The following is a 16830-nucleotide window of genomic DNA, read 5'->3' as shown; positions in this document are numbered from 1 at the left end:
CTTTATGTATAAAAAAACACGTCTAAGTATATTCTATAAATCTAAAAAGTCGTAAATCTGTATTTAAGATTATTTTTAAGTTGTAATTAAAACCTAATTAAAATCTGAAAATTTAAGTTAATTTTGATAAAAGCAGATCATATCGAAATCTTAAAAACGTTTCTAGCCATCAAATTACTTACCTTTAGGGGAAACAATCATCCAAACGTCTCTGGAATTTAATGATCAGCTCGAAACCTATAGATGTCCATAGTTTGGCACACAGCTTCCAACAGCACCTTACACAAACTGTTGACCGAGTAGTTGTCACCTAACGCGGTACTATACACCACCCACGCCACGTAATATTCTACGTTCGCTAACTGAAATCCAACTGCCACCATATCACTTATTGGTATAGAACCTGAGATTCGATCATTGGAAGCCGAGGTTTCTTATAGTCGTGTAAGAATATAATCCGTCGACATCAAATTTATTGCGGTGAAGATTATATCCGTCCGTCCACTTGATCATAGATTAACAGTTTCATTAAACAATCTAAAACTTGCAGATCAGTTTGAGGATCTGTCATTAATTCAATGAAGTTTTGCTTATCAATGTTCGTAATAGTCTGAAGTATCATCAAAGTTGTCTCTCGTGCGGAACAGATGTGAAATGCGAATTTCGACGGAAATAAACAAGAATGGATTTTTTTGCGCGTTTATTCTAATTGATCAAAGTAATAACGTACGCATCATTGCATCCTCCTACGGCAGGGATTCGAACCTGATAGCAGGGATTCGTACCGTGGCAATCCCGATGCCATCAGGTTCGAATCCCTGCCGAAGGACTGCATCATTGTGGCGCTACATCTGTAAGTGTGTTCTACAATGAATCATGGGAATATTGGCGCATCTATTATAACTTAACCAAAAATGTTTGAACCGGGAAGACAATTCGAACGTGTACTCTCATGCTCCCATTGTTAGGATTTCTTAGAAATGACATGTGTTTGACATTTTGCATGAGGAAAACGAGAGCTGTACCGATGACGCCACTTTTTCCGTTCTGCACTAAGATTGTTTCCTTTTACCAGCCATCGATGAAAGATTTACATGTTAATCGCTATTGCAGCACTCCCTGGAGCGTAATTTTGGACTTTCTTCCAGTCCGTCCACTAACACTTACAGCATATTCGTCTGTATAATAAAATCCTTTTAGAAGTGTTTTTCATAAACGTATTTGTTACATTTTGTTTAACTATGCCGATATTCAAACACAATGTCCAAAAGGCATCAATTGAAATGTGACAGTAAATGGTCAGTAAGATACAGATCAATTTCACGTTGTGTATATACATGTACAGTGAAACCTCGTTAAAACGACCTCTGGTATAACGATTCATCGGTTCATTACAAACCTAGGATATTATTTTCTTGTCCTTGAAGCTGGTTGTAACGAGGTTCCACGTTATATTAAATCCACACCTCGCATATGCTTTATCAATGATAAACCGAGAAGGAAATTTGCAAAAAAAAACATGAGGCCATCATTGAAAAATTGTCAGAATCTTTATTCGGAGTTTCGGTACGCCATTAGTTTCCCACTGAGTTCGTTTGAAATAAATCATGCGCAGCAATTGCAACTGACAATGCAAAACACAAGGTTATGTAGTCCCGGGTAGCTCCTGTTCTACATCTGATATTCGTTTTGCCCTATGAAATTGTGGACCACTTTTTACCGATTAGTCCTCAATATCTCGCAATTGAAACATCGCGATTTAGAGAATGTTCATAGAGAATATCCAAGGAATTGCGAGTTCCGATATTTCACTTTAGACAAACCACTATACTTGGATCACTTTCGATTTTATCATCCAGTTCCTGAAAACTGAGACCTAAATAAAATTGAAAGAAAATACGTCGTTAAAATCTTCTGTTAGGTTTCAGTTCTCTTTTACATCCTACGCATGTATATTATAATATTTTTTCTGAACTGTTGTTTGGAAATATTGAATCAGCTGAATCAAAAAGGAAAGGCGTATCATCAATTTTGTCATCCATCAAATCTTGAAGAAATGCCATTTTCAGATGGCTAGAAATTGAAATACAAACGAGAGATACCAGAGATTCGGAGACTTTGACGATAAACATTACAGGAATCATCGGTTAATTGGGAAAGTATTGTGACGATTAAATCATAATAATTAAATCTATCAATATCATGATTGAAAATAGTTTTGATATTTTGCTAACCCGTTTCACAGCATATCTCATCAACACTGTGAATACCATTAAACCACCGGTATAGATTACGCAGTCTACTCGAACCCGATTCATTCGGCAGCTTTATCGGGTATTTATGCAGTCGACGAATGACGTTTTTTATCAAACCAAACTGTATCAGCTTCCTACGAAATAGAATATAAACGAGTAAACTTGGCTTTTTCAGTAACAAAATGGCATCGTATATAAGGTTAAGTGAAGTGTTAGTTTCATTTCACTGCAAAATGGAACGTAGAAGTGACCTCAACGCGATCGGGGAATATCTAGCTTGATGATATAAGGGGGGATATCTAGCTTGATGATATAAAAGGTGCTTTTATAATGAATGAGAGGACTTCTACATCAACATATACACGAGAATAAATTACATTAATCTTTCGGACTTTCGATGTTCGTTTCATATAGACCAAAAATATAAAAATCTTCAACCTTAAATTAGGCAGCCAACAAAGAGACATCAGTCGCTTGCCGGTTCAATCGGGTTGAAAGATTGTTTGAATGAACCGAAACCGAAATTTCCAATTGTAAATTCTACCGCCAATCACATAAATATATCTGTATTTCGATTTCCGATTTCAAAATCAAAGACCCTGTGTCGCTCCTGGCAGGTGTGGGTTCGGAAGGAACGCGAATCTACCAATCAAATAATCAAATAAATAACAAAGTTAATCCCAATCTTAGGATCAAAATGAATCTGGCTGAGATTTCACGAAGGTTTTAGGAAGCACACTTCGAGATGGACACGATTAATCCGAAAAAACCACACTAATTTAGCGGCTAAATTTGACTCGGGTCTGATCCGTGTGATGGCGACTTGGAGCAGGTCATAATTCATGCATTCATCTGAAACCTCTGACATTTTGATTCCCGCTTAATCTAAACCTTCGTGGGCTGTGACACCTGTATCACATATACGATCCGGCGAAGGTGGGAAAATTATTGTCTCGACTCAAAAAACGTTTGACTCGTACTGGAAGAATAGATAAAGATAACCTTTGAAACAAGACGTCCGTGCAGTAACAATAGAACAAAATATGCTATCTTGAACTACGTTAATCTCCGCAACAGTTTTTTACCCTTACGATAAACTTATTTCAATCATCTCTCAATACATAAAACGTTAACTTTCCTTTGAGAAATTTCACTCATCCATTCCCCCCTTTTTGCATCTAATTTTCAAAATGTATTCACTATTATAATCATATATTCAATAAACTTTCACCAGCAATGTGTTATCATCATCTTTAAATCATTCTTTAAAACTCGCTCTAGAATTAACCCGGTGACGGTACAAACCTTAACCTTATATCAATTGTATTTTCATCAATTTAAACTTGCATTCGGATACAATGACAAAGCAATAGAATGACCAGTAAAATGACCCTTTATTTGATTTGTTATAAAATATTTCTAGTTTTATGATAAAAACCCGATGGATACTTGTGATAGAGATGGCTGAACTCCGATGTACCATCCATCTGCTGTTAAGTATACACTGGATTTATTTGAAAAAAGGATTAGTGAAATACGCCCGGGGGCCTTGCTTTACACATCGCGTGGCATCAAAATCTATCCTTCATATTTTCAAAGGATCACAAAGTCTTGGAAACTTTGTCATTATAAAACTTTTGAATTCTTCGTCAACATTTAGAAGGTTTTTAATGCACATATCAGCTATCTACTTATGTCAACAATGAAATATCTGAAGAATTATTTAACCAAGCATTTATGTTGAATGGTTCAGAAGATAATACGACAGAATCTGCCATTAACCTTTAGCTTCTACATTTCAAATCTACACGGAAATCGGATCTGATGTTCGGCGCAGAAAATTGATAAGATGGTAAGATGCACGTATCATATTATCATATCATCAGTGTAATACCATAGGACATTGAAGTCACATCTTACAAATCTTAAATCGAGTTGTAATAATATATATATACCTTTCATCAACTCTGAGGCTGTGTGGATTACATCTTGAACACAAGTCCCTGACAGTTGTACCCGGAATAAGACCGCAATACAACATAAATACATCATGAAACCCTGGTAAAATTCTTCCTGAAAATACATATACAAATATTCATCATATTATCATATTTGCTGTCTAAAGCGTGTGTCAGGCTTTTTTCGAAATTGTTCAATTTCACTACTCGAGGCTATCCGCTCAAGTAACACGTGTACTTGTCATTGATCAAGCGAATCAAATAATCTGTTCTTTAAATCAACGAAAGGTCACGAAATTCATTTACCGCTTCATGATTAAGTGCTGGTTATTACTTATGAGTTTTTCGTACCTTGCTTAGCAACAAACTTAATGCATTCCAGTTGCATTTGTTTGTCTTCGGTGAGTTTATGTAAATGTGGCGTTGCTGCATATTGATTTGAATACTACAATTATTAAACGGGCAATGAATACAAAAAAATACCACCATTTATTGTCACAATGATTGACTGCAAGTAAAGTGGACACTCATACCTGGAATATTGATATCAACTTAATAACATCGTAGTATCTGCAAAGATGAATCAGCGGATCACAATATCCGTGATGGAACAATAAATGTAAAATCTCAGAATTGTTGAAGGTTCATTTAAAAATACTAGAAATATTTCGGTGGTTCCTACCACCCTTCCTTAGTCTAAAATAAGATACAAATCACTGCATAGTTAGGTTATGAGGACTAGGGAATCAGAGGGAGTACAAATCAAAGTGGATTCAACTACATGTATAGGTCTTTCTGAGAGATTGTTTGGAAATAGTTGTAGCTGAAGGGCAGGTTCTTGACACTGAAAAGGGAAATGTTAAGTCGATTGGATTTCATCGCAGTGGGGGCAGTCAGGATCATTTACATCAACGAAATTATTAAAAGGGAAATGAGATCTTAGGAAGAGGTCTACACAAACAGATTTTTTAATTGAACTTAGAACATGGGAATGATATTTGTTGAAGCAAATTCTAGATTTTGAAATAATTCATTTCATAATGAACTCCTTTCAAAATACGTCAGTACTCTAGTCCTAGTACACTAGTGATTCGACGTATCTTACTTAATAACTGTGTATTTATTTGACATAGGATTTTAGACTAGACGGGTGGAAGAAACCACCCGAAATATTCTAGTATTTTATAAATAAACCGTTTAAGTCACTCAAGAATTATTAGATTTGAAATTCATCTGGAAAGATATTTATTCAGTTCACACTTTCACAAATGCATTTTACTTTATGTTAGGTTTGCAGAAATCAATACTATGTACATGTACAAACAGTTTTCTTAATCAAAAGTCAAACAAAATCTAAATGATTATCTACTAAACTTACAGTAGATTTCTGATACATGCTTTCACGATATTGATTTCCATGTCGGCCTCAGCTGCTATTCTGGACAAGTGATTGAAACCATCGATGAACGGTAATATCTGTTATTCACAAAAAAAAAACATTCAGACATTAAATTTCAGACATTACTATATGAACGATGCAAGTGTTTTCATAATATTGAGATTTTGAGATTAGTTGTATCTACGAGTTTTTAAATATCAGAGAATTTATTGAATACAAGATACCTGCTGAGTTGTAAGATCCCACTGACTGGGGACGATTATTGACCTATCTACAGTAAATATTGGCACCTCGTGCAGGGGTACCTCATCTGGCGACTTATTTTCTGGGACAACTTTCAAGTAAACAATGTTTGATTCATCTGTAAAAAGCCAAGATCATGTAGTGATACAATTGGCTTCACCCAGAGTAGATTCATCCAGTATTCATTGATTATTTATATAAAGACACAGCAGCTGTTTTATTTCTAAGACATTGAATTTTCCGACTGAATTAATATACAACTATTTTGCATTAAAAGAATTGATCAGATGTTTCAATGAATTTAGGAGGTCGTCTCAACGAGATATCAAGGATTTTGCATGTTCAAGGACGTAACACTTTTACTGACAATAATATTGTCAGTAAAAATGTTACTTGCAAAACATTGCGAATTATTTCATAGCTAGTTCTGTCAGATAATTTCAAAGGTTTTGGATTTTTATAGAAAAACCTAATTTCACGTATTATCAAACTCACTTATTTGAATAGAACTACATCCGTATTCATTAAGTTCCGTTTTAACTTGTTTTAAAATTCCTGGAAGCGTTTCTTTTGATTTTTCATTTGAAAGAAAGCCAGTCTCCATCTACATTAGAGTGATTATGTGATTTTATGAAAATCAGGATATCTCATTCTAAGAGGAAGCAGTTTTGGAGTGAGACAAATTTCAGCTATACCTCTAGCGCTGTCAGGTATCCACCAAGCTTCTTCACCAATGATTCATAGCAAACAGTCTTTGCATTCGCATCCAGTACAAAACATAGATTGAATATCAGAGCATTCCTTGCATATTTAGGATTATCTATGCATACTGGAAAACCAATAATTTTATGGCCCAGAGCATTACTAGAAAGAAAAATCAACAACCACATCACATTGATGGTATAAATGACCATTGGTGAAACACTCTTTAATCGCGTTAATCACTGGCTCACTTGAATTTAAACTCACATTGTTATTATTCTATCCTTCAATTCCGGCTTTGTTATAATGTAAACATGTACAGCGTCAAACTGTTCTTTACTGATATAATCCTCTGGTACCTGAATGAATCATACACAAATAACAGATACATCTTACACACGGAAAGCCTATTGCTAATAGTTCATTGATGATATCTAACCTGATACGCGATCTTAGGACCAGCTACCGGATGAAACTCACTGAATAAAATACACTTTATTTTGTCCATCATTTTCATCATTCGCAATCAACTCTTTAGATCTAGGTCCAGGATTCATTCGCACTTTTGTGACTATGAACTCTACTACTAACACAGTTCTGTAGAAGTTGAACACCAGGCGCCAGGGTTTATGCTACATGGAAATCAAAAACTGATAAAAATGTCGCATAATGAATGCACGATCACAGCAAGTACCAAAAGTGTGTAAGGCCGAGCGAGGGTTCTTTAATTTAATGACCAGCACCTCAGTGCTCCAGTCAAAACCAACGTCACTGTCAATGATTTTTTTAATATTTCACACTATAGTAGGCCTATAGGGTTATTTTGGAATAATAATCAACTTGTATTTTGTACACAGATCACGCAACCTAGGCTAAGGCAGTAAAGCCGGGTTCACCAAGATTAAGAACCTGGCTTGAGTGAGTGTCTGCTCCCCTTGCTTGGTTACCTAGCTTAGGTCATGATTGAGAGCGACGGAGATCTCTACAGAGACAACCACTGCCAGGACTGGGTGAATCTAAGGGAAGGGTATATACATGTATAACGAATTTAGGATTTTTCTGTAAAATACAATAATGAACGATTACAACAAGAAACCAGAAACCCGGAAGTATACAGGGATTTGGATCAGATCGTGACCGAACACAAATTAAAATATATAGTAACAGCTATATCAATTTCTACGGTGCCATGCACGCGCAGTGTCCGGTACGCACTACGGACTACTCCGACCAATTCAATTCTCCGACCAGGAAAGGCTGGTTCGCGCGGGAAGTTCCACATGTATTTCCGGTTTCTTGACAGTGTCGATAGATATGATGAGTGGTCAATCGAAGATTTCGACTTTCTTTTCTCCTTTACGGAGCGCTAAGCGTAGCCTTTCATCTACTGAGGTGATAATTGATATAATTGGTGCAAAAAGTCACAGTGATATTTTAAAAATAGGCTCCCGTTGCTGTTGTTGTGGATGCGCTACACGGCTTTGCAAGGCTTTTTATTAGCACTTTTGATTAAGAAGTCACCTTTTAAATGATTCCCAGGAAACCCTGCAACAAACAATGGCTCAGAGATTGATGTTATGACTTACCATTTATTGACGTAAGTCATATGTGTTTTAAATATTGTATAAAATTGTATTTTCTATAGAATATTGAAACTCCTAAGAACAAGAAAAGAAATGAAGACAAATCGAAATCTGCAACAACCCCTGAAGGGAAGGCTGCAGACCATGTTAGTGGTGATGAGAATTGTGGACCCATCTCTCTTTCCCCGGAGCAAAAACAGCGAATTGATCAAAATCGACTTTCAGCTGCAATCACTATGTGCAAGAAGAAAACCAATGGTTTAGTTGATAACATAGGCCCATCGTGGTTCAGTGCTCTTGAAAAGGAATTTTCCAAACCATACTTCCTAAGAGTAAGGATTTCAAATCTATTGACGTAACACAGAGCCGCGTCAAAGATATCATTATTCTAAACAATAAATATTCTCTGCTTTCAGTTAAGTTCATTTGTTCAAGGAGAAAGACAGAAAGTTACTGTCTATCCTCCGATTAACCAAGTGTTTTCATGGACACAGATGAGTGACATTAACGATGTCAAGGTCGTTATACTCGGACAGGATCCATATCATGGACCACATCAAGCACACGGTTAGTTGTAAACTCATTGCCAATGTATTCATTGCAAGTATTTGACAGTAGTAACTTGGTTGTACTTAGTACGTTAACTAGATTTTATTCATAGCCTTCACTACAAGTGCTTTTGATAAAATTAACCTTAACTAGTATCATTCTTCATGTTAACTTATCACCAGGTTAACACAGCTCCTCTCTAGAACTCCACAAACTTAAATTGCATTTCGATGAAAATTTTTTCAGGTTTGTGTTTTAGTGTTCAGAAAGGTGTTTCCGCTCCGCCAAGTTTGATTAATATATTCAAGGAACTGAAGAATGATATCGCTGATTTCGAGATTCCAAATCATGGAGATCTTACTGGGTGGGCTAGGCAAGGCAAGTTACATGAATAGACAGTGATAATTTTAGCTTTGTTGATTTTCAAATTGATTTTAATACCATTTCTATAATTTCTATTTTCAAGGAGTGTTATTGTTAAACGCTGTTTTAACCGTCAAAGCAGCAAATGCCAATTCTCACAAAGATAAAGGCTGGGAGCAGTTCACCGATGCTGTTATTAAGTATTTGAGTAATAGCTGTACAGGACTTGTGTTCATACTGTGGGGATCATACGCGCAAAAGAAAGGTGCTATTATAAACAAGGTAATTACATTAAGATTTCTTCTGTTAGGCGTATTTAGACGTCAAAATACCGCCCATTGAATTCATAGATTATTTCTTTTATTTTTAATTTTTAGAAAAAACACCACATATTAACCGGTGTTCATCCTTCGCCTCTGTCAGCGCATCGTGGATATTTTGGATGTAAACATTTCTCGAAGACCAATGAGTTTCTCGCTGAAATGAAAAAAGAACCGATAAACTGGAACAATCTGCCCTAAAAGATACCAGCAATTCAGTTGTAAGTGCATGAAGGAACTTTTTGATCGCAAGATTCTACGTTTTAAGATCCACCCGATAACTGTACATAGATTTTACATCATACAGTAGACTGTTTACCCTGGAGTCAATTGCCTCGGATTATCACCTGCCTGCCAGACAATATATGACAAATTTTCTAAATACATTGACCAATTTGTGTGATAATGACCCAAGCCTTCTCTGATTACACCGGAATTTGTATATTTCGGAGAGAATTTATTGGTCCGAGATCCAAGGCAAGCAGAGTCTACTGTACTTGTATGACTATTGAGGGAAATGCATATAATGTCATCATATATTCGCTAGTTTCCAATTTTTTGATCGGCTTGATACTTAGGTCTATGTAATCTAGTCTACCATTTTGAACTTGATTTTTATTTGAAAAAGCATTTATTTTTATATTACCGATACTTAGCAAACATGTACATAAATATGATATGTCCATTAAGCATTAATTGTGTAAATACAAAAGAATACAGCAATAAACATTTGATTAAGTTGTTAAATATATACGAGTATAGTTCGATTGTTTATGAGATAATCCATGAATGCGTGCTGTTCATTTGAAGTTTATGCAACCATCATCATCATCTGGCTTTTTAACACAAATACAATTACACAACATAAAAATATTCTTAATCGAAGATTTTGTAGCACCATCTGAACGTAAGTAGTAGGCACCTTTGCTTTTGTATGTACTTTGAACTAGTTGATATTTTATGATTACATGTCATAATGCATTTCAATTCAGCCGTTTAGAGAGCGCACTGACAGAATTTATGTTGATAATACGTGGATGATCAGTTGGTTCCGCAAGGTGATATTTTCAATCGGGAAATCTCTGTACTGCTAGTTCTAATAATGTCTGTGCTACATCTACTGGGAACTGACGCTTTCTCAAATCTTCCAGCCGCATTTCTAAATCCTTTTTGTCTTTACCCAAAGTCCAACACAGACGAATACTTATCTGTAATAATGGAATCAAATATCGGATGTTTTCACGCTTACCAATGCATTTTAAGGCAGTCTCTGCCCACTCATAAGCCTCCTGGAACTCTTCTAATGCAGTATTGACGGCAACAATAGCACACATCGTTGCAATGACTTCTTTGTGCATTTCACCCAGTAGTTTGTCCTGAATGTTCACTGAATTATGCAGTAGTGGCAACGCTTCGATATAATCTCCATGGCAAATAAATTCGTAAGCTAATCTCAAGTCTTTATAATAAAAGAAAGTGGCAAATTCTTTGCTCATTTGTATTATGTCGATTCCGTAGAGATGCATTAAATATTGCTCAAAAGCTCGACTGCGTTTGGCTATTGTTTCTGTTTTGAAATTTCCGGATATTACTTTTTTTGGAAATGATATTCCTTCGATAATCTCTTCGTATTTTTTCTTCAGTGTTTCGTGTAATCTCTCGAAGTCGGAATATCTGCGTTCTATCGTTGCCTGTGCTTCGTCCAAGCGACCAATTCTTATGATTAGAATAGTGTAGAGCTAGAAATACAATAATCAATGAAGAACTTGAAATATTTCTACTATGCGACCATTCATTTATTACATACCCATAAGCATACGTAATAAATGAATGACTCCTATTACAAATCTCTTATTCCGATGATAATTTGTTTGTAAAAACATCTTACCACGTGTTTCCGTCTGCCATTTTTAACAATTCTTGCACTGCTTATTTCAAAGTGTACTGTTTCCCTGTTTATATCAGTTATTGGAGCTGGTATCGAAAGAGAACTTGGTCGCGTAGCAGATGAACACGAACCTAGAATTTCATATTGGAATTGCCTTATTTGAAACATAGCGACGATGGAAGGAAAAGTTTGAAGAATTAGGGTTGAAATGGTAAGGCTCCAATTGGCGCTATCGGAAATCATTGAAGGAGGCTGGTTACCAGGATGATGATGATGAATACCATTAATCGTAGCCACCGCCTATTCTAAATGACTGGCAATAAAGGGAACTTTTTGTAATTTCTGGTCAAATTATATTTCTTAATAACATAATACCTTTTCCAAAACTGTTCTTTTCTTCTTCTGTACTGATTTGTAACATTCCTTTGAAGTTGATGTTGATTTCATCTGTGTCATCAGTAAGACTAAGCTCACTATCCGCACTTAAACTGTCATCGAAGTCAACTGAATCAGTAAATCTTTGAAGCACGGATGCCATTTTCACAGAACTATAAGCTTTTACTACTATTTAACCAAATCTGACCACGTCCAAACTATCAATCATTTTTCAAAGACAAAAGACGTACATTTCTTTACTATTTTCCCATTTTTCTGAGATTCATTGAGTAGGGGGTGAGGATTGAGGTGTTTGTTTCATTCACACCACCATATTGGGCGCTATTGCACTTTCGTACCCCCCTCCCAAAAATTTTTATTTCTGCATATTTATTATCAGGGAGGTCTAGAGATTCAAAATCAGTAACTTTTGATCCAAAAAACTTACTTTTTCTAGGTTAAAATTTTGTTATTTTAGGCCCTAAATCGCGTGTAAATTCGCCGATTCGCGACGTCAACAACGCCATATTGGATGTCAATCAAAGTTGCTAACCCTCCACTGAAATGTCATGACATAAAAACTTTGCAAAAAACCATGTTTTCAAACATAACCATCTCTGAAAATAACGCGTATGATTGCATTATTTTCATACTTAGCTATTGATTTAAAGATGTCCTGATGAAGAAAAGTTATGTACCCAAAAACGAAATCATGTCAATTCAATTCAATTCCATTTATTGAGATATATTTATTCAGATGTTTTTAGGTGGTAATTAGTGCCGAAACATGGCCGACCCGTCGGTTTGAATCGAGGAAATCGACCCCAAATTATCAGAATTTTGGCTTGGAAAAAATTTTTTTTTTGGTCAAAAGTAATTTATTTTGACTCTACAGACCTCCCTGATAATAAATATGCTGAAATAAAAACTTTTGGGAGGGGGGTACGAAAGTGCAATAGCGCCACCATATTGTGACGGTAAGTCTTATTCAACTGATAGTTATTTGTCCTGTTCTCTCGAGGCGTGTTGTTTACATTCTCGATTTTTGACAGCTCGTCGAAACCGGAAATGAATCACTTCCTGGTTTAACTAATTATCGCCGAGAAACCACAAGACATTCAATAAAAAACCATGATTATTGAAAGATATACATTTACTATCTTTAAATCAGATGTTATTGTTTATGTTTGGTTAGTTAAGATTGTTTACACAGAGGATTGAATATTATCTATTCCTAATAAGTATTTTGGACGTACTTTCGTTTGAATAAATTGGATTTACATTTGTATTGGCGAAGAAAAACAACATGGAGGCAATGGCTTCAAAACATATCGTTTCGTTCGACGAAAAACATTCTTCTTCTCTACTGGAACAGTTGCATTCTCAAAGAACACGTGGTATATTCTGCGATGTAGTTTTGAAAGTATTTGGACAACAATACATGGTGCACTCTAACGTCCTTGCGGCTTCAAGTCCATATTTTAGTTCGTTTTTTGGACAGAACGCATCCCGACGATTTTCACCTGCTGCGCCCCAAATCGTCGAATTGCAAATTGGTGAGACGGGAGCCAGCGAATCGTTTTCGAGCGCTATCGAAAAAATCATTGACTTCATGTATTCGGGAATTTTACATATATCGGGCGACAACATCGTTCAGGTTTTGCAGTTATCAAAAGTTCTGCAAATGGAAAAATTGGTCGATCTTTGTTCGCCGCATATTATTGAGCTTTTAGATACTCAGAGAAAGATCATTGAGAAAGTCGAGCCGCGAGATGAATCAAACTGTGAATTGAACGCTCCCTCAACCCGGCAACAACAAACTATTGTTAGTCAACCAATTATAGCAGGGGGTAAAACTGATCTAGCAGATGATGAGTTAAAAGTTTTCGGTCTTACATTAGATATTTGCGGTAACGAAGGCGAACAATCGGAAAATGACGAAGTGGACGTTATTCGTCAAAGATCATGCGACGACGTCGTTGATTCTAAAGATGAAGATAATATGATCATCGCGACTGATGAGAACGTTATCAGCGAGGACGGCCGTCCGTGTATGGATATTCATTCAACCACCGATTCCGAGAAAGAAAAAATCCCGAAAATCTTAATCTGTTCGGAATGTACGTTTACGACCACTAAACCGTACAGACTGAGTCGACATATGACTTGTCACACGGGCGGTAGATATAAATGTATGTCGTGCGATTTCTCAACGACTAAACTTCGTGAACTAACGGCTCACAACAAAGTTCATAAACATATGAATAATATTTGCACGTTTTGTGATTTCGAGGCTAAGAACGGCGAAGAGATGCGCGATCATCTGGCTAAACACGCCGGTCATCTACCGTACTTTTGTAATTATTGCGACAAACGTTTTAAAACGCGCGCTCAGATGAATTTACACGCTCCGAAACACAAAGACGAAAAACCGTTCGTTTGTAAGATTTGCGGATTAGGTTTCAAGTGGAAACACGCGTTAAAAGGTCATTATCTCGTTCATACTAAAGAGAAGAATCACCTGTGCGATATTTGTGGTTACGCTACTGCGCATAAAAGTCAGTTGAAAGCGCATCATTTAATTCACACGGGCGACTTGTTTAAATGCACCCATACCGGCTGTACGTACCGCACTATCAAAAAACAGAACTTAACCGCGCATTTAATGACTCATACTCGAGAAAAACCTCATCAATGCGACGTATGCGGCCAAGCTTTTTCGTTAGTGAAGAATATGAAACGACATATGTTGTTACATTCATCGGAACGACCTCATCACTGCACGCAGTGTCCGTTCGCTACAACACGCTACGATAAACTGAATGAACATATGAATAAAACGCACGCCGCTGGAAAACCGATTAAAAAACGACGCGTCGTTAACTCATATGTGAAATCTCAATCGATGGTATTAACCCACGTTCCTGTGCTAGACTCTAGTGAAAATAGTTTAGAAAAGAATTCAGAATCTAGCGCAAAATTACTATCCGGCAGTGATACTTTGATACATACTAATTCAGATCTAAGTCAGGTTATCGATGTCGAGCATTTAAACTCGATGAATTCTCATGTCAAGAAAACTCAATTATTGTTAACTAGCGACGTTTCAAAACTGCTTCATTCTGTACGACACAATACTATCGATGAATCTGAACATGAAAATCTCATACAATCTGTTGAAAAATCATTGCCTTTGCAATTAGAACCATCGCATACTTTAACAGCATCAGGAAATGCTAATTTAGTGACATTACAACCTCTGCAGTTAGTAGAAATAGCCTTTTCGACTAGTTCTGATCCTGAATTTAAATGAAATTAAACTGTTCAGTTGATTTACAACTTTTATTGCCAAGATATTTGTGATACATTTACATATGACTTTTATTTATTTGTTTGATAATAAATTAAAGGTACGAAAATCTGTAACTCTTTATTCATTCATTGAATTAATCTCTGGCGAGGAATTGTTTGCTGATCGATTCGAACCAACCATACTGCCATGTTGTGGAGAATGGCAATGTCAGATTTCGAAATTATCCAAGAGGAAAAGTTAAATGTGCTTCGATTGCGAATGATATCATATACGTGAAGACAATTCCGATATGAACACAAAAGTGGTTATGAAGTTGAGCAAAGCTGTAAGGCTAAGAAATATGAGTATTAGATATTTGAAATTGTCCTAGATCATAATCCGTGAAAGAGTCTCAAAATGAATTAAATCTAATCGACTTGAACACAATAAGGCACCAGATTTGCGAATGTTCCTACTATTGTTTCTAAGGGAATTGTGTGAAGTCTTCTCTTAAATGATCCTAGTGACGTTGTTTGTAACCCCATTTTACCCATCCTGGGGGTGGTGCACCAATTGCTGGTGGGTTAGCTGGTATATTTGGTGCTGGTGGTGGTGTCTCCGGTGAAGGTGTCGTGGTCTTGTCATGTTCGAATTCTCTACGGGTTGCCGTTGATTGCAAAATCAGTGCTGTCGTCATAAGCCAGTAAATCATTAGTAGCTTCATCGCTGAAATTATAACAAGTTTCAATATGCTTTTTCAAAACATAACCGAGCATTTCGATCACACTGTTTTTAGCAAGTCTATGACGATGATCTCTAGTGAAAGTTCGAAACATCGTGTCATTTTAAACTTTTTGATTTAAGGCCTACATAATGGGTTTTTATGATATCGGGCTAATATTTATAATCGTCAATTCTAAGCCACCCTGATGCTTTAATTTATGAAATTATTTCCTTAATAAAGACTTTAAACTTTTTAATAGAAATGATTCCATTATTTTATCCGATTTTTTGTCTTGGTTGAAAAGATAAGAAAATCGTGTGTACATGGGTCAATCTATGAGATGGTTTGACCAAATCACGATGAGCTGCAGGTTACAATGTCTATCATGAACGCAATTCACAATAAGTGACTTCGCTTGCCTTACTACTACAAACCATGGATCAATGAATGGTGTATGTATTTGGAAGACTTGTAGGGAAATCAAGAGTTGAGTCTCATACCACGGTTGATTTAGACTCGCTGTTCCTTAATGGGTTTTTTTATTGCCCTTGGAAGATATGTTATACACACCGGTTCGATAAATAGAATATAAATGTTCTTACCTCCTCTACGCTAAGCAGCTACGTATCATTCGAGAGTGTATCCTGTCGTGTCAGTTAAATATACTACGACACGTCTCGTCTCCCCTTAAAACGATTAATAAAATCGCCTACGAAAAACTTGTATCATCGCATTCAATAGAACCAATAATAAGAAATCAATGCATGGTTTGTGTCGAAAATAATGAGAAAAAAAATCAGCTGTACAAATTCCTTTTCTCTCACTGTGTTATTATGAAGAAAAAACATTAGCATGGAAATTCATTTTCATTTTATTGTCCGTCGAAAGTAATTAATAAACGAGGCTCTCTAAAAAGTATTGATAGAATATTCTCCACGGGTGGGGTCTGTTCCACGCAGTCCTTCGGATTGAGACTTAATGCTTCTCAGATTTTCTAGAGACAGGTATTTGTAGATTGATTTTTTTTTACTTTAAAGGAACTTTCAACGAGTTCGATTTGCACTGAAGTACATGAGAAAACGGCAGTACATAGATATTTGAAACACTTAAACATAACACTCGAAAAAGAGGAAAACTATTTAATAGATATATTACTTACCGAATGTGACGAGGATATGA

General features: G+C 36.1%; 4 protein-coding genes across 10 annotated transcripts; 2 read left to right on the top strand and 2 right to left on the bottom strand.

Annotated features, from left to right (window-relative positions):
* Positions 1 to 928: 928 nt before the first annotated feature.
* Positions 929 to 7662, bottom strand: LOC141901653 (GATOR1 complex protein NPRL2-like). 2 transcript variants are annotated; one of them, XM_074789030.1, is made up of 12 exons: positions 7505 to 7662; positions 6997 to 7189; positions 6825 to 6916; positions 6551 to 6719; positions 6351 to 6459; positions 5837 to 5973; positions 5592 to 5689; positions 4747 to 4783; positions 4565 to 4658; positions 4211 to 4328; positions 2235 to 2389; positions 929 to 1876 (listed from the first exon to the last, which is right to left on the bottom strand). In XM_074789030.1, exons 2-12 carry the CDS (start codon positions 7075 to 7077, stop codon positions 1809 to 1811), a joined length of 1158 nt encoding a protein of 385 aa, XP_074645131.1. In that variant the 5' UTR covers positions 7078 to 7189; positions 7505 to 7662; the 3' UTR covers positions 929 to 1808. The 2 variants fall into 2 exon arrangements, with proteins under 2 accessions (XP_074645131.1, XP_074645132.1); XM_074789031.1 differs by having other exon boundaries at positions 6997 to 7662.
* Positions 7663 to 7860: 198 nt separating this feature from the next.
* On the top strand, positions 7861 to 9944 carry LOC141901661 (uracil-DNA glycosylase-like). The gene is made up of 6 exons (XM_074789056.1): positions 7861 to 7949; positions 8203 to 8472; positions 8557 to 8707; positions 8936 to 9067; positions 9156 to 9334; positions 9430 to 9944. Exons 1-6 carry the CDS (start codon positions 7872 to 7874, stop codon positions 9571 to 9573), a joined length of 954 nt encoding a protein of 317 aa, XP_074645157.1. The 5' UTR covers positions 7861 to 7871; the 3' UTR covers positions 9574 to 9944.
* Positions 9945 to 10182: 238 nt separating this feature from the next.
* LOC141901659 (sorting nexin-20-like) lies at positions 10183 to 12691 on the bottom strand. Of its 6 annotated transcripts, none has more exons than XM_074789053.1 (4): positions 12670 to 12691; positions 11636 to 11853; positions 11261 to 11391; positions 10183 to 11111 (listed from the first exon to the last, which is right to left on the bottom strand). In XM_074789053.1, exons 2-4 carry the CDS (start codon positions 11796 to 11798, stop codon positions 10440 to 10442), a joined length of 966 nt encoding a protein of 321 aa, XP_074645154.1. In that variant the 5' UTR covers positions 11799 to 11853; positions 12670 to 12691; the 3' UTR covers positions 10183 to 10439. The 6 variants fall into 6 exon arrangements, with proteins under 6 accessions (XP_074645154.1, XP_074645152.1, XP_074645155.1 ...); XM_074789051.1 differs by having other exon boundaries at positions 11636 to 11985; positions 12670 to 12682; XM_074789054.1 differs by lacking the exon at positions 12670 to 12691 and adding an exon at positions 12629 to 12647.
* Positions 12692 to 12948: 257 nt separating this feature from the next.
* Positions 12949 to 15002, top strand: LOC141901631 (uncharacterized). The gene has a single exon (XM_074788991.1). It carries the CDS (start codon positions 12951 to 12953, stop codon positions 14946 to 14948), a length of 1998 nt encoding a protein of 665 aa, XP_074645092.1. The 5' UTR covers positions 12949 to 12950; the 3' UTR covers positions 14949 to 15002.
* Positions 15003 to 16830: the final 1828 nt, after the last annotated feature.

The sequence above is a fragment of the Tubulanus polymorphus genome, chromosome 3 (assembly GCF_964204645.1).
Source record: "Tubulanus polymorphus chromosome 3, tnTubPoly1.2, whole genome shotgun sequence".
Classification (NCBI taxonomy): domain Eukaryota; kingdom Metazoa; phylum Nemertea; class Palaeonemertea; order Tubulaniformes; family Tubulanidae; genus Tubulanus; species Tubulanus polymorphus.
The sequence above is the reverse complement of the archived record's forward strand: the minus strand, read 5'-3'. Positions and strand labels throughout refer to the sequence as shown.

Bases quoted from the DNA above. Each gene is read 5' to 3' on its own strand.
- LOC141901659 (XM_074789053.1), bottom strand. From the start codon at position 11,798: ATGGCATCCGTGCTTCAAAGATTTACTGATTCAGTTGACTTCGATGAC. The intron at 11,392-11,635 runs GTATTATGTTAT...ATGAAATTCTAG, and splicing joins AAAGAACAGTTTTGGAAAAG to GTTCGTGTTCATCTGCTACG. The intron at 11,112-11,260 runs GTAAGATGTTTT...TTGTATTTCTAG, and splicing joins ATGGCAGACGGAAACACGTG to CTCTACACTATTCTAATCAT.
- LOC141901653 (XM_074789031.1), bottom strand. From the start codon at position 7,077: ATGATGAAAATGATGGACAAAATAAAGTGTATTTTATTCAGTGAGTTT. The intron at 6,917-6,996 runs GTTAGATATCAT...TGATTCATTCAG, and splicing joins GTCCTAAGATCGCGTATCAG to GTACCAGAGGATTATATCAG. The intron at 5,690-5,836 runs GTATCTTGTATT...TGTGAATAACAG, and splicing joins GGGATCTTACAACTCAGCAG to ATATTACCGTTCATCGATGG.
- LOC141901631 (XM_074788991.1), top strand. From the start codon at position 12,951: ATGGCTTCAAAACATATCGTTTCGTTCGACGAAAAACATTCTTCTTCT.
- LOC141901661 (XM_074789056.1), top strand. From the start codon at position 7,872: ATGATGAGTGGTCAATCGAAGATTTCGACTTTCTTTTCTCCTTTACGG. The intron at 8,708-8,935 runs GTTAGTTGTAAA...AAATTTTTTCAG, and splicing joins TGGACCACATCAAGCACACG to GTTTGTGTTTTAGTGTTCAG. The intron at 9,335-9,429 runs GTAATTACATTA...TTTAATTTTTAG, and splicing joins AAGGTGCTATTATAAACAAG to AAAAAACACCACATATTAAC.